General features: G+C 44.6%; 1 protein-coding gene across 5 annotated transcripts in view; it reads right to left on the bottom strand.

Annotated features, from left to right (window-relative positions):
- Nucleotides 1-16,794, bottom strand: part of dnmt3bb.1 (DNA (cytosine-5-)-methyltransferase 3 beta, duplicate b.1) — a 284,103-nt gene that overhangs the window by 82,166 nt on the left and 185,143 nt on the right. For all 5 annotated transcript variants that reach the window (XM_059652779.1, XM_059652780.1, XM_059652778.1 and 2 more), the window contains 2 exons: nucleotides 13,313-13,425; nucleotides 2,142-2,325 (listed from right to left, as the gene is read on the bottom strand). In XM_059652779.1, the coding sequence (XP_059508762.1) occupies nucleotides 2,142-2,325; nucleotides 13,313-13,425 (297 nt within the window). The remainder of the gene's footprint in view (nucleotides 1-2,141; nucleotides 2,326-13,312; nucleotides 13,426-16,794) is intronic.

Raw genomic sequence — 16,794 nt, forward strand, 5'->3', positions numbered from 1 at the left:
CCCACGATGTTGTGCCAACCTATTATCCTACTCTAAGATCAAACTACTCTGCATACTCTACATTTTACTATCATCCATGTGTCTATCCAAGCGTCGCTGAAACGTATCCCTAATGTATCTGACTCCACTTCCACCGCTGGCAGCACATTCCATACACCTACCTCTCTTTGTGTAAAGAACCTACCTCTGACATCTCCCCTATACCTTCCTCCAATCACCTTAAAATTATGCCCCTTTGTAATAGTAATTTCTGCCCTGGGAAAAAGTCTGTTGCTTTCCACTCTATCTTTGCCTCTCATCATCTTATACACCTCTATCGATTCATTTCTCATCTTTCTTTGCTCCAATGAGAAAAGCCCTAGCTTCCTCAACCTTTCCTCATAAGACCTACCCTCCTGTCGAGGCAGCATGATGGTAAATCTCCTCTGCATCCTCTCCAAAGCTTCCACATCCTTCCTATAATGAGGTGACCAGAACTGAACACAATATTCCAAGGTTGGTCTAATCAGGGTCTTATCGTGCTGCAGCACAACCTCACAGCTCTTAAACTCAACTCCCCTGCCAATAAAAGCCAACACAACATATGCCTTCTTAACAACCCTATCAATTTGGGTGGCAACTTTGAGGGATCTATGGACGTGGACCCCAAGATCCGTCTGTTCCTCCACACTGCCAAGAATCCTGCATTAACCCTGTATTCTGCATTCAAATTCAACCTTCCAAAATTAAACACTTCACATTTTTCTGGGTCGAATTCCATTTTTGCAACATAAATTACCTGCACTGTAGAAAACTACTTGTCCGACAATTGGTATTAAATTCCTCAATTATTTTAATAGAGGCAGGACCTGTTTAAGCTATTTTTTAAATAGAACAGAACAATTTGCTATTAGCATGTTAGATGTTTATACAACAAATTAACAATTTTTTTACTGTAATGTGAAAAATGGGTAACTATTGCATATGAAATATTACAATGAAATTTGTAAAATTAGTAATGCATTTTACAATATGATTATACAAATAAAAAGTATAACCATCAAACAAATCTATTCAAGTAAATTCATCTTTCAAACTCACAAGTTTCTCCTTGATCTTTGTTTGATATCAAGATATAATTTCACTGAGCTTAAGCAAAAGGGAAATTGACGGGAATTGGATGATGGGGATAAAGGGATGGTTGTTGGTTTACGCTGCAGGGAATTGTGTTTAATAGAAAGGAAGATGATTGTGGTTGTTAAAAATCAATGATCTCAGTATCAGGACATTACTGAAGAAGGGCCTCAGCTCAGTGTCCTAGGCAGAGCCATCTTCATCTGCTTTACCAGTGACCTTCCCTCCATCATCAAGCCAAATGTGGAGTTATTCATTGTTGATTGTACAAGTACTGAGTTTCACTTACACCTCCTCAGATAAAGCAGTAGTCCATGATCAAGCAACAACTGGACAACATTCAGGCTTGGAGTGATAAATGGCAAGTAGCATTCACACTACCTCAGTGCAAGGCAATGTCCACTTCAAACAAGAGAACCTAATCACCTCCTCTTGACAGTGGCCAGCGTAGCCACTGCTGACTCCCCAACAATTAAAATTCAGAGGGATTAATATCGACCAGAAACTTAACTGGACCCAGTTCCAAAGATAAAGGCTCCAAAGGCCACTTATTCTGCAGTACTCACATTCTGATTTGCCAAAGCATTTTACCATTTGCAAATCACAGATCAGGAGTTTGATACTCTCCTGTTTGTCTGAAGTATACCCCATCAGTACTCAAGAAACTCTACATTATCCTTTACAGAACGGCTTGTTTGATCAGCAGTTCAACTGTTACCCTAAATGTTCACTCCGTCCACCACCAGTGCACAATATCTGCAGCATGTCCTGTAAGGTCAAAGGCAACAAATACATGAAAACACCAATATCTTCAAACATCCCTCCTTGATGCACGCCTGCTTACTTGGAAATGCATGACCATTCTTTCATCATCACTGGGTCAAAATCCAGGAACTTCTTCACCAGCAGAACTAAGGGAATACTTTTGCCACATGACAACAGCAGTTCAAGAAGGCAATTCTCAAGGACAAGAAAATGGGTAACAAATACCACATCCCACAAATTAATCAAAATGCTGTACGACTTACATACTCTTGACCATTGTCACTGGCAAAAAACTCTTGGAGTTTCATGGTCCAGTCTCTGCGCCTTCTCAGTACTCCATAGCTTTCATTCGGAAGACACATGTAACATCTCCAAGGGTCTTGTACCTTAGCTTCTTCGGATGCACCTGGCCCCACAAGGATATCTATGCAGTCCACACAGAAGCATCTACAGGCAAATACAGTAGGAATCATTCCAGTAATGCTAACTTCACATCTTGACAATAGGATTATGCTTTAAAATCCTGAAATAATTATGCCTGGTTTTACCTGACATGTGCAGATTAATATCATTAAATACTAAGTGGGAAAAAAATGAACTTAATTCAAGGTTTCCCATGCATGATTTTTGGGCTGGAATACTTGGGAGTTTTCTTGAATTGCTCAAGACCAATGGACGGTAAGGATGCTTGATCAAGCTAGCTTCTTGCCAAGCAAAACATGAAGGCCAAAAAAACATAAATGTCTCACAAAGTGTACTGTCAAGTACTGATTGGACACTGTCAGAAACTTCAATTAAAAAATTCTCTTCATACAATTCAAAATTATTCCATTGAAAAGATGACTTGTGATGGGATGTGAATGTAATTAACACTTGGTCGCTTGTGGTATCTGGCGCAAAACTATATAAAAACATTTTATTAAGGACGTTTTACCCCACCTAGGGCATTTAATTTAGTTTTTGAAGAATCCGTTAGTGAAAATGCCTTGTATATAATCCACAAATACTTCTCACGTAGATGAATGGTCTTGGAATATGCCCCAGAAATGGTAACGTTCGCAACAGGCGGTGCTATAGGATGTGAGAACACTCTCATACAGAACCTTCTCTTTATGAGTCATGGCAAAGCAAATTAGTCAGTTTGGTATTTCCATATCAGGAATATTGGTCCCTCAACAAATCAATTCTACTGACGCGAAAAACAAACAGAAGGCATTATGAAGTGAGTCTGCAAAGAACGATTTAGAGACATAGCTGGACAAGTGAAGATGAGTCACTTCCCTAAGAGACAGCCAGACTTAAAAGATGAGTCATACAATGTTACTGTTTACATTTCTACCCAAACTGGGTGAGGTTTTGGACGATGTTTATGGGAATATATAGGACTGAGAGAAAAGCGATTGAATGGTGATGCCAAAAAGGAGTCAAACATGTCCTTCTACGTAGAAAGACAAAAAATCTGTGAAGGTACAGAATGGAAATACACAACAAGAGTAAGAAGAGGTAAAGATAGACAATATGAATTTCCACAGCATTTTTAATAAAGTGAAGTATTCCAAGGTCAGAATCCAGTGCCCTCACTTCAAGTAAATTTGGTTGGGGGCGGGGGGGTGGTAGTGGGGGAAGAGGGGCACTAATACAGATGGCAGAATGAAAGTGGTGACCCTGCTACTTTCCTGCCTCCATCCCAATTAAGACCGTGTAGAAAAGCCTGTGGATGGTTGCCCACTCCACTGCCAATTCTGACCAACATCAACAGGCGCACAGAAAGAATCATTCAAAAGCATTCAGTGCCTGATTGAAGAACCTGGTGTTGGAACCCTGGTGGGGGAGATAACGAGCTACCCTTCTACCCCAACAACCTTCCTGCCAATAATCCGCCCGCCCACTATCACTCTTCTGTGCCCGAGTCTCCCCTCAATCCAAGGCCTCAGCAAGGTGTAATTACATCCAGAAACCACTGCCTTCCTGGTGACGTTGCCCAGCATAGAGGAGCCACCAGTCCCTGACTGGCTGGCAGGTAGAACTTCTATAGTTGGGGCCTTTAATGGCAGAGAATGGTCTTCATGGGCTCGTGAAGTGCCTGAGTGATACAAAATGCAGATCTTCCCCCAAAACAAATGATGCAAAAATATGGTAACCAGACACCCATATTTTGCCTGGATACATCTGGATTCTCATTAAATACCTTATTGTCCCAACAATTTCCTTAAAATCATTCAAATGTCCCAGTTTTCAGCATTTATGTTTTTTGACGACCTTTAAAATATGTCAATGGCAACATGACAGCAGCAAAACAATAAAGTAACTGGAATGCACACTGAGAAGACAGCCTCAGATGATTGTCAGCTGGTCCAAGAGAGACCCCTCAGCCAGCCTTCCACTCCAGGAACACTTCTGGTATCTGTCCAGGCCATTCTCCGGGACTTGGAGATGGCAGTTTGCAGCCATGAGCTCACTGAAAGTGGAGGTTGTGCAGCAAACAGGTGGTTCAGTTCTAAAGCTCTAGGTAAAAACTCTCAGTAAGGGGGCTGGAAATAAACAGATTAGTTAAACCCTGGTGTGCGGTCCATTCACAAGTTCATATTTCCTTAATATGCAATTCAGAAATACGAAAAGATGGTCAATTTTGACTTTTGAAAACACAGTTACCCTATGTTGGAGTCATATCAACTGCAGAGCATGCAGCTAAACATTCATTGCCTCTATTCAAGAGTAAATCTACAAATTTTACAGAAAGGAAAACAAGCATGCACCATCTTAAGAAAAATACCAAATTATAAGAAACTGTTTGGGCATGAAACAGTCACTTCATTCCATGGAATACAGAAACGGATGAGCTGAAAGGGTAGATATGGCAGAGTGGAAGGGTTTGACCTGACAGAATAAATGTTGACTATAGAATTGAAATTGTTTTTAAGTTATTATTTGTTTAGCTTGGATCACTGGAAACAAACATCACCAACTGACCACACTTTTAAATTATTAAAAGTAAGGACCAAGAGAAGCTCATGGACACCAGTTGAATCACAATCTTAGTTTATGAAAAATGCAGGTGCTTCATTAAATGTTCAAGTTTCTTGGAATACATTTATTCCTCGTTGTTCAATAAATCCTTCCAGTTGTGCTGATGATTAATTACAACAGTCATCAATTTTATAAATATACCTTATTTCTTAACAATGTTGGAAGAGAAGAGTTATGGGGGCAAAAATAAAAAAAAAGATAAACCCTGAAAGAGTCCCAAGGCAAGGATTTTGTTCTGACCACTGTGTATAAACAGGATTAAATCCGACTGCAGACGAGTGGATGAACATAGCTCCCAGATAAATGTCCTGAGTATTAATCACTTTACATCTCCACAGCTCCCCACGACTAATTGGCATCTTCTAACATAACAGAGCCCTTTCCGATGTGTTCCAGACAATCTCCATTCATTTTAGTATGACACTTGTGGTAGCGAGGGTCATTCTTTCATTTTTTAAACCAGTCAGCCTCTTTGAATGCAACAATGTAATTTGACAAAAGTTAGGAAATGAATCAAAGGCTGTCAGAAAATGAATTATGAAATTTACTTAGAACATTTTTTAACATAAACACAAATGAAAGGGGTTAATTATATCATCTTGCTGAAATGTCATATAACTGACTTGACACAGAGCATGAGGCTATTCCAGGCAAAACACTAAAGGCAGGATTTTCACTGGCTTGATCCATCAGAACAGTGGCTGTCAGTAGACCTTGATGTTTGAATTAAAAGTGGACAATTGTGTTTCCCAAAATATTGAATTGCATTGAGGCTTACTGCCTGATACCATTAAAAACATTAACCCTTCTTCTCAGAGCAAAATTATTGCTCGCTCCATCTTACATTATTTAAACCTGAAGTGGGTTAACTGTGAGGATCAGATTTTTGATACATTAAACCAATCCAAACCATCTTGCTTGCTAGGAATAAAATTCCATCTCAATGGTGATTTCAGTGTCTGCAAAGTTTGACTGCTCAAAAACAGATTGGAAATTGTTTCCCCTCAATCCTAATCCTCACAAGCAGGAAGAGAGTGGGGTGAATTGATCAGTCTTTCTGGCAGGAGCAGAAAACTTGTCTCTTCTAAGTTGAGTTGGTAGTCCATTGCTGGGATGACAGGACTTACATACAAAGACAAACTGGATCAGTTAGGCATATATTCACTGGAGTTCCAAAGAAATGAGAGGATGTCTCTTAGACAACTACAAGTTCTAACAGGAGTAGACAGGGTAAATGCAGGAATGCTGTTCCCAATGACTAGGAAGTCTAAAAACAAGGATCACAGTTTAAGGATACAAAATAGGTCATTTAGGACTGAGACGAGGAAAAATTGCTTCACCCACAGATTGGTGAAACCGTGGAATTTTCTGCCACAGAAAGTAGTTGAGGGCAAAACATTTAAATAAAATGAGGAACAGCAGATTCTGCAGATATAAAACAAAAACAGAAATTACTGGAGAAACTCAGCAGTTCTGAGCATCTGTGGGAAGAAAGCAGAGTTCATGTTTTAAGTCCGGTGACAAGGTGTTGCTAAATAAGAGCCCATGATGTTCAAGGCAAATTACGGCCATGGAGAGAGGATTGGCTGACTGGCAGAAGGCATATAGAGGGGATAAACAGTAGCCTTTTCAGGATAGCACCTAGCAGTTAATTTAGCGAAATTCCACATGAGTTAGTGTGGGTCAACAACTACTCACTTGATACATTAACAATCTGGAACAAGGAACTGAGGACATTATTCCTCAGTTTGCAAAAGACACAAAAATAGGTGGAGGGACAGGTACTACTGATGAAGCAGGAAGGCTGCAGAAGGACTTGGACAGGTTGGAGAGTGCACAAAGAAGTGGCAGATGGAATACAGTGTGGGAAAGTGCGAGGTTATAGACTTTCGTAGGAATAATAGAGGCGTAGTTTATTTTCTAAGTCAGAAAGGCCTCGGAAATCTGAAGCACAAAGTGAATTAGGAGTCCTAGCTCATGATTCTCTTGAGGTTAACATGCAGGTTCAGTTGACAGCTAAGGCCACGCATGCAAGGTAACGTTCATTTTGAGAGGGCTACAATGCAAGAGCAGAGCTGCACTGCTGAGGCTGTATAAAGCTTTAGTCAGAATATTATAAGCAGGTTGGGTCCCTTATCTAAAGAAGGATGTAGTGGCCTTGGAGCGGGTGCAAAGGAGGTTCACTATAATGATCCCAGGGATGAAGACCTTGTTATATGAGGAATAGTTGAAGATTCTGGGTCTGTGCTCAATAGTTCAGAAGAATGAAGAGGGATCAAATTGAAGTGTAGCTGAATAATGAGAGGCCTGGATAGAGTGGATATGGAGATGATGTTTCCTTTAGTAGAGAAACTAGGACCTGAGGGCACAGCCTCAGAATAAGGGATGACCATTAAAATTGAGATAAGGGGGATTTTCTTTGGCCAAAGTGTGGTGAATCTGTGGGACTCATTTCCACAGATGGTTGTGCAGGCTAAGTCATTGAGTGTCTTTAAGATGGACATAAATAGGTTCTTGATTAGTAAATAGATCAAAGGTAATGGGCAGAAGGCAGGAGAATGGGTTTGAGAAACATATCAGACATGATCAAATAGCAGAGTAGGCATCATGGGCCAAATGGCCTAATTCTGCTCCGATATCTTACGGTCGCTTCATCAGTGCATGTAGTAGCTAGGAAAAGAATGGTAGTTATGCTGAAAATAGGGGAGAGGAGTGTTGAGCAGAGAGGTCAACAATAGATTCCCCTGGACCTCACTTAGCACCCAACAGCCTCCACATCCAATAGATCATAAGCTGTCATTTCTGTCACATCCAGCAGGATGTCACCATTAGATATATATTCCCCTCTCTTGTCAGCCTTCTGCAGGAACCATTCCCCCCAGACCACCTTGGTCCACACCTCCTCCACTCCGAACACCCCCTAACACCCTCGCAGCACCTACTGATGCAATTGCAGAATGCATTTACTTGCTCCCTGCTCACTATGCAAGGCCCCAGAAAGTTGAAGTAGCAACTTATCTGCACTTCAATCATCTAACGTATTCACTGCTCACAAAGTGGTTTCTTCTACATCGCAGAGACCGAGTGACCACTTTGTAAAAACACCTATGTTCCATCAGTAAAAATACCCTCAAGCTTCCAGTTGTCTACCACTTCAACACACAACCACGTTGCAAAGCTCCAGTGAGCATCAGTGTAAGCTGGAAGAACACTGTCTCATTTTCTGCTTTTGGATCTTGCAGCCTCTAGAAATCATCATCGTGTTCGATAACTTTAATTACATTCTTCCATTTTTTTTTACCCACCTCCATACCCTGGTCCTTTCACGAAATGGACTTCTTTCAACCCACTCTCACCCACTGAGTCCTATTACCATAAGACGTGGTTTGTCTAATGATTCTCTCCTGCTCTCAGCTCTCTATCACTTCTTCAGCTTCTCTTCTGTCTTGGCCTACTGTCAAAATCACCTTGACTGCCTATCCTTCCATATCTCCCTCTCTCTAAGTGCTATCTCCACCGATCTCTCACCTCTCCCCCCACCCATCTTCAGCATAAATACCACTTTTTCTAAGCTATTAGGTGTTCTCATGAAGTCACTGGACTTAAATTGTTAACTCTGCTTTCTCCCCACAGATGCTATCAGTCCTAGTGCGTTTCTCCAGCAATTTCTGTTTTTGTGCCAAGACAATTGATTGTTATCAAGGAGGTACTAGATATAGTTCTTAGGGCTAAAGGGATAAACGGTTCTGGGCAGAAAGCAGGAATAGGGTACCAGTAAGTTGGATGATCAGCCATGGTCATCTTGAACAGCAGAGTCTATCTTCTTTGTTTCTATGTCTTCAAAGCTTAAGAACCCCCACATCAATTTTCCAAAGCTTTCCTGCTCAATTTCAGGTGAGGCAAGGTGAGAAAAGTCGCAAATTTAAGGATCAGTAGTTCACTGATACAAAGGAGAATACTTGCTTGGTAGTACAAATCTTAAACATTGCTACAAGAGACAAGGTGTAGAAACTCTTGCACTCTAATGCTGAGATAGGGCAGATCAAAGCGATCTGTCATGATACACTGATTAAATCATCATATATTGCAAAAACTCCTAACAGGGTATATGCCTATCACTTTTCACCCTGAACAACGGACAGTTTATATCAGACTACCCTGCAAGCGGATGGTATGTCAATACTGATGAAGCTAAATGCCTCATGCTGCTACTTTGCAGTAACCCAGTGTGGTTTTCTCTACTAAGAGGATTTTGCTGTCCAGTCTACAACACAAATGATTAACATGATCCATGAGTTTCAGTGCTGCTGTGAGCTAAGTGTGTAGACAACATATCACAACAACTGCAGACCACATCAAATATCATATCACACTGAACACTCATAGCTGGGAGCATGCTGATCATGCTCAACTGGCCCTGCAAGGCTTGCACGCTTCAAAACAGTACGCTCACCATTAGATGCAATTCTGCTCTTGAAAATCATTTCATAAATAATCCAGACTGTGCTAAGAATTACACCAGAAGCTAATCTAAGATCATCAGTTGGGCTTACAATGTGATTTCTTTGCATGTGCTAGAAGCTACATATATTAATGTACAGGACCAGATTTTGAGGTCTCAGTAGTTAGCACTGCTGCCTCACAGTGCCAGAGAGTCGGGTTCAATTCCACCCTCAGCAACTGTCTGTGTGGAGTTTACACATTCTCTCCATGTCTGCGTGGGTTTACTCCAGGTGGTCCGGTCTCCTCCCACAGTCCAAAGACGTGCAGGTTAGATGGATTGGCCATGCTAAATTGCCCGTAGTGTTCAGGGATATGTAGATTAGCTGCATTATAGGGGGATGGGTCTGGGTGAGATGCTTTAAGGGTCGGTGTGGACTTGTTAGGCCAAAGGGCCTGTTCCCACACTATAGAGATTCTATGTTATTCCATGTTATTTCTATGTTATTGTAGCATATTCATGGAAACAAAAAGGGGTCATAGAGATTGCCAACCATTGCTGCATTCCCAAGACAATACCTGGGCCATTCAGAGTCTACCCGCTTGATCAGAGAGCTAAACTTAACAATTAACTGTTCTTGATGCATTTCCTAGTCAATGATCCCCCAATCAAGCAGTACCTTCTCATGCTGTACTAATTGGTTTCCCATTTTTCAAGACTGTTTCTTGCCTCTTTGCCCTAATGGGTACAAGATGAAAAGCCTTGGTTTCTTAATCCATTTTAACCAATGGTTTACAGAGATGAGTTTTAACGAATAAAAACAACTGGATGTGGGGTGGGTGGGATGTTAAAATATTAGAACTCTCAAACCAGATTTAAGCTTACCATTGATTCATAGAATCAGACAGTACAAGAGAAGACCTTCAGTGCATCGAGACTGTATTCCTACTGGTTTGATTGATGGTGGGATGGGAGTCGAGTCCTTCTATGAGACTGCATGCCTCAAATCTTCCTTCAACTTCAGACTTAACTCACACTGACTGGGATTCCCAGGATTCAGGAAAACTGTCAACTAAAGTGATAAAGGGACTGCTGGACCCTGCAGTCATGAGTTTTTCTCACACCTATTGTGGGGCAGGAGAAACAGACATGCTCCTCCACACCTACCTGTAAATCACTCCCTTGTATGCTGACAGTGTGAAGAGTTATGCTGAATAACACAGGATTATCAGTTGGGTTTACAGTGTGGAGCAATTGTACATACTGGTAGCTAGGAATGTTAATACATAGAACCCTGTCTTTTGCAGACAGAAAGAACATGTACACACACTACACCTGTTTCAATTCAACAAAATAGATGACAGCTATTCTTTGGTTCATTTCTCAAGGCAATTTCTTAACTAATCACAGTCTGCATGAAACTTAGACAGAGCTAGGCAGTTAACTGCAAATTATCATTAACTAGTGCATTCTCCATTGTATCAGAGATAATGGGAACTGCAGATGCTGGAGATTCCAAGATAATAAAATGTGAGGCTGGATGAACACAGCAGGCCAAGCAGCATCTCAGGAGCACAAAAGCTGACGTCCGTCTTCCCTGGACTGACCTATCCCCTCCCTACCTCCCCACCTACACCCTCTCCACCTATCTTCTTTACTCTCCATCTTCGGTCCGCCTCCCCCTCTCTCCCTATTTATTCCTGTCCCGCAGGCCCGACCAGGCCCCCTCCACCGACACTCTCATCCGCCTAGCCGAACTCGTCCTCACACTCAACAACTTCTCTTTTGACTCCTCCCACTTCCTACAGACTAAGGGGGTGGCCATGGGCACCCGCATGGGCCCCAGCTATGCCTGCCTCTTTGTAGGTTACGTGGAACAGTCCATCTTCCGCACCTACACAGGCCCCAAACCCCACCTCTTCCTCCGGTACATTGATGACTGTATCGGCGCCGCCTCTTGCTTCCCAGAGGAGCTCGAACAGTTCATCCACTTCACCAACACCTTCCACCCCAACCTTCAGTTCACCTGGGCCATCTCCAGCACATCCCTCACCTTCCTGGACCTCTCACTCTCCATCTCAGGCAACCAGCTTGTAACTGATGTCCATTTCAAGCCCACCGACTCCCACAGCTACCTAGAATACACCTCCTCCCACCCACCCTCCTGCAAAAATTCCATCCCCTATTCCCAATTCCTCCGCCTCCGCCGCATCTGCTCCCACGATAAGACATTCCACTCCTGCACATCCCAGATGTCCAAGTTCCTTAAGGACCGCAACTTCCCCCCCACGGTGATTGAGAACGCCCTTGACCGCGTCTCCCGCATTTCCCGCGACACATCCCTCACACCCCGCCCCCGCCACAACCGCCCCAAGAGGATCCCCCTCGTTCTCACACACCACCCTACCAACCTCCGGATACAACGCATTATCCTCAGACACTTCCGCCATTTACAATCCGACCCCACCACCCAAGACATTTTTCCATCCCCACCCCTGTCTGCTTTCCGGAGAGACCACTCTCTCCGTGACTCCCTTGTTCGCTCCACACTGCCCTCCAACCCCACCACACCCGGCACCTTCCCCTGCAACCGCAGGAAATGCTACACTTGTCCCCACACCTCCTCCCTCACCCCCATCCCAGGCCCCAAGATGACATTCCACATTAAGCAGAGGTTCACCTGCACATCTGCCAATGTGGTATACTGCATCCACTGTACCCGGTGCGGCTTTCTCTACATTGGGGAAACCAAGCGGAGGCTTGGGGACCGCTTTGCAGAACACCTCCGCTCAGTTCGCAACAAACAACTGCACCTCCCAGTCGCAAACCATTTCCACTCCCCCTCCCATTCTCTTGATGACATGTCCATCATGGGCCTCCTGCACTGCCACAATGATGCCACCCGAAGGTTGCAGGAACAGCAACTCATATTCCGCCTGGGAACCCTGCAGCCATATGGTATCAATGTGGACTTCACCAGTTTCAAAATCTCCCCTTCCCCCACTGCATCCCTAAACCAGCCCAGTTCATCCCCTCCCCCCACTGCACCACACAACCAGCCCAGCTCTTCCCCCCCACCCACTGCATCCCAAAACCAGTCCAACCTGTCTCTGCCTCCCTAACCGGTTCTTCCTCTCACCCATACCTTCCTCCCACCCCAAGCCGCACCCCCAGCTACCTACTAACCTCATCCCACCTCCTTGACCTGTCCGTCTTCCCTGGACTGACCTATCCCCTCCCTACCTCCCCACCTACACCCTCTCCACCTATCTTCTTTACTCTCCATCTTCGGTCCGCCTCCCCCTCTCTCCCTATTTATTCCAGTTCCCTCCCCCCATCCCCCTCTCTGATGAAGGGTCTAGGCCCGAAACGTCAGCTTTTGTGCTCCTGAGATGCTGCTTGGCCTGCTGTGTTCATCCAGCCTCACATTTTATTATCTTGCATTCTCCATTGTACTGTTTTAAGTGACCACAGCCCATTTGTCAACCAAACAGCACTTGCCTCTCATGCAGTTTAAATGTTGTTTTCCCTTTACTTCGGGATTTGCGAACTGTCCCGAGGAATGAGAGACCAACCAAATTTGGCACATTTGATTTTTTTATATCAAAGAATGTAGAAAAACAAATGTTTTCACTGAATTAAACTGAATGTCATTTTGTTTATGTATCTTAAGTAAATGATCCAATTATTGATATGAAACCTGTGCAACGCTGACAGAATGCCTACTGAATTTATGTACCTACCACGAAATATCTTCCACAGGCAACGTTCTGAATAAAGGGATCTTTCTTGTGACCTCAGCTGACTTGGTATTAAGTGGGAAAAAAGTACACTCCAAATTGTAGGGACCATCGAACAAAAGTGGCTAATGTTAACAAACCCACAGAAAGACCAAATTTAAAGAAAATAAAAAAAATTGCTTGTATTCTATAAACAACTGCTTCAAAGTTCATGTGGCCACCATACCTGCAGCAGTTTGCATTTCCACACAGCAACACCTCTCGCCCACCACAGCACACAGTACAGTATGATTGGTAGCCATCATCGTCATACATATACGATGTCTCCAGGTAGATATCCTGCAACATTACCAACAAACAATTAACTCACAAATGACTACACACACACAAAATGGCAACTTTTTTCATGGATTAACTGTAGGATTTTAATTTGCTGAAAGGATTCATGTATTCAAAAACATATTTACCTGCTGTAAGGCACATTTAATGTTTTTAATTAATGAATAAATGGATCAATGATATGATCTGTGCTTCACAGAATCTGTATTACAGGTTCTGGTTTACATTGTACCAGCATTAGTGCTGTGGAAAATGGGGACTGTACTGATGGGACATGTCTACCTGAACCATGCTGGAACCAGTGCTCTGGCAAACCCTATTTCTACAGAAATAGAATGAGCTTTAAACTGAAGAATGGGAGTGAGGGATTTGGGCAGAAGTAACAAATCCAGGGGTACAGTCAAAGCAAAAAAGCAAAATAATATGTGTAATTAAGGCCACAGCACTGCAAGAAGGGATAGACAGAATAAACATCAGTCTACACTAACAGAGATAATGGGAGCTGCAGATGCTGGAGAATTCCAAGATAATAAACTGTGAGGCTGGATGAACACAGCAGGCCAAGCAGCATCTCAGGAGCACAAAAGCTGACGTTTCGGGCCTAGACCCTTCATCAGAGAGGGGGATAGGGAGAGGGAACTAGAATAAATAGGGAGAGAGGGGGAGGCGGACCGAAGATGGAGAGTAAAGAAGGTAGGTGGAGAGAGTGTGGGTGGGGAGGTAGGGAGGGGATAGGTCAGTCCAGGGAAGACGGACAGGTCAAGGAGGTGGGATGAGGTTAGTAGGTAGCTGGGGGTGCGGCTTGGGGTGGGAGGAAGGTATGGGTGAGAGGAAGAACCGGTTAGGGAGGCAGAGGCAGGTTGGACTGGTTTTGGGATGCAGTGGGTGGGGGGGAAGAGCTGGGCTGGTTGTGTGGTAAGGGGGTGGCCATGGGCACCCGCATGGGCCCCAGCTATGCCTGCCTCTTTGTAGGTTACGTGGAACAGTCCCTCTTCCGCACCTACACAGGCCCCAAACCCCACCTCTTCCTCCGGTACATCGATGACTGTATCAGCGCCGCCTCTTGCTCCCCAGAGGAGCTCGAACAGTTCATCCACTTCACCAACACCTTCCACCCCAACCTTCAGTTCACCTGGACCATCTCCAGCACATCCCTCACCTTCCTGGACCTCTCAGTCTCCATCTCAGGCAACCAGCTTGTAACTGATGTCCATTTCAAGCCCACCGACTCCCACAGCTACCTAGAATACACCTCCTCCCACCCACCCTCCTGCAAAAATTCCATCCCCTATTCCCAATTCCTCCGCCTCTGCCGCATCTGCTCCCACGATAAGACATTCCACTCCCGCACATCCCAGATGTCAAAGTTCTTTAAGGACCGCAACTTTCCCCCCACGGTGATCGAGAACGCCCTTGACCGCGTCTCCCGTATTTCCCGCAACACATCCCTCACACCCTGCCCCCGCCACAACCGCCCCAAGAGGATCCCCCTCGTTCTCACACACCACCCTACCAACCTCCGGATACAACGCATTATCCTCAGACACTTCCGCCATTTACAATCCGACCCCACCACCCAAGACATTTTTCCATCCCCTCCCCTGTCTGCTTTCCGGAGAGACCACTCTCTCCGTGACTCCCTTGTTCGCTCCACACTGCCCTCCAACCCCACCACACCCTGCACCTTCCCCTGCAACCGCAGGAAATGCTACACTTGTCCCCACACCTCCTCCCTCACCCCCATCCCAGGCCCTAAGATGACTTTCCACATTAAGCAGAGGTTCACCTGCACATCTGCCAATGTGGTATACTACATCCACTGTACCTGGTGTGGCTTCCTCTACATTGGGGAAACCAAGCGGAGGCTTGGGGACCGCTTTGCAGAACACCTCCGCTCAGTTCGCAACAAACAACTGCACCTCCCAGTCGCAAACCATTTCCACTCCCCCTCCCATTCTCTAGATGACATGTCCATCATGGGCCTCCTGCACTGCCACAATGATGCCACCCGAAGGTTGCAGGAACAGCAACTCATATTCCGCCTGGGAACCCTGCAGCCATATGGTATCAATGTGGACTTCACCAGTTTCAAAATCTCCCCTTCCCCCACTGCATCCCTAAACCAGCCCAGTTCGTCCCCTCCCCCCACTGCACCACACAACCAGCCCAGCTCTTCCCCCCCACCCACTGCATCCCAAAACCAGTTCAACCTGTCTCTGCCTCCCTAACCGGTTCTTCCTCTCACCCATCCCTTCCTCCCACCCCAAGCCGCATCCCCCAGTTACCTACTAACCTCATCCCACCTCCTTGACCTGTCCGTCTTCCCTGGACTGACCTATCCCCTCCCTACATCCCACCCACACTCTCTCCACCTATCTTCTTTACTCTCCATCTTCGGTCCGCCTCCCCCTCTCTCCCTATTTATTCCAGTTCCCTCTCCCCATCCCCCTCTCTGATGAAGGGTCTAGGCCCGAAACGTCAGCTTTTGTGCTCCTGAGATGCTGCTGGGCCTGCTGTGTTCATCCAGCCTCACAGTCTACACTAACAGTCCAGATGTGCTACTACAAAGATAACTCTAAATGTGTTCAGAGTAAACAAACTGATAGTGAATTAACTCTACAGAGGCTGGTATCCCACCACCAAGTCACCCTTTATTTACATGCGAAGAGTCCTTGACACTGATCCGATCCCCTGGAGGCAACTCTCACAGTTGACACTCCTGTTTTTACCTGTCGACCAGGGTTGCCTGATTAGGGCTGTGAATCTGTTCCAATCACAGAACTCAGTCCATGAGAGATAATGGGAACTGCAGATGCTGGAGAATCCAAGATAACAAAGTGTGAAGCTGAATGAACACAGCAGGCCAAGCAGCATCTCAGGAGCACAGAAGCTGAAGTTTCGGGCCTAGACCCTTCATCAGAGAGCTCTCTGATGAAGGGTCTAGGCCCAAAATGTCAGCTTTTGTGCTCCTGAGATGCTGCTTGGCCTGCTGTGTTCATCCAGCTTCACACTTTTTTAACTCAGTCCATGAGGTGTACCTGGCTGACCTTGCTATAATCATTACAGTTGTGCACACTGAAGTAAGTAAATAAATGATGTGATAGCTATTATGGAAACATAGCTGCATGAGGAGGAGTGACAATGGGAACTCCAGATGCTGGAGAATCCAAGATAATAAAATGTGAGGAGGAGGATTGGATATTGAGTATTAAAGGGTAAAAGAAGATGTGATGCAAAGGAGTAAGGTAATACTGTTAATTAAAGATGGCATTGGTGAAATAGAGGTTATCTTGCTCCGACAATTTTTCCATGAAGTAAGAAAGGACACCTGTCCAAAGCTTGTAGGTCATTTTTTAAAATGCAAATAAA

Source organism: Stegostoma tigrinum, chromosome 19, assembly GCF_030684315.1.
Source record: "Stegostoma tigrinum isolate sSteTig4 chromosome 19, sSteTig4.hap1, whole genome shotgun sequence".
NCBI lineage: Eukaryota > Metazoa > Chordata > Chondrichthyes > Orectolobiformes > Stegostomatidae > Stegostoma > Stegostoma tigrinum.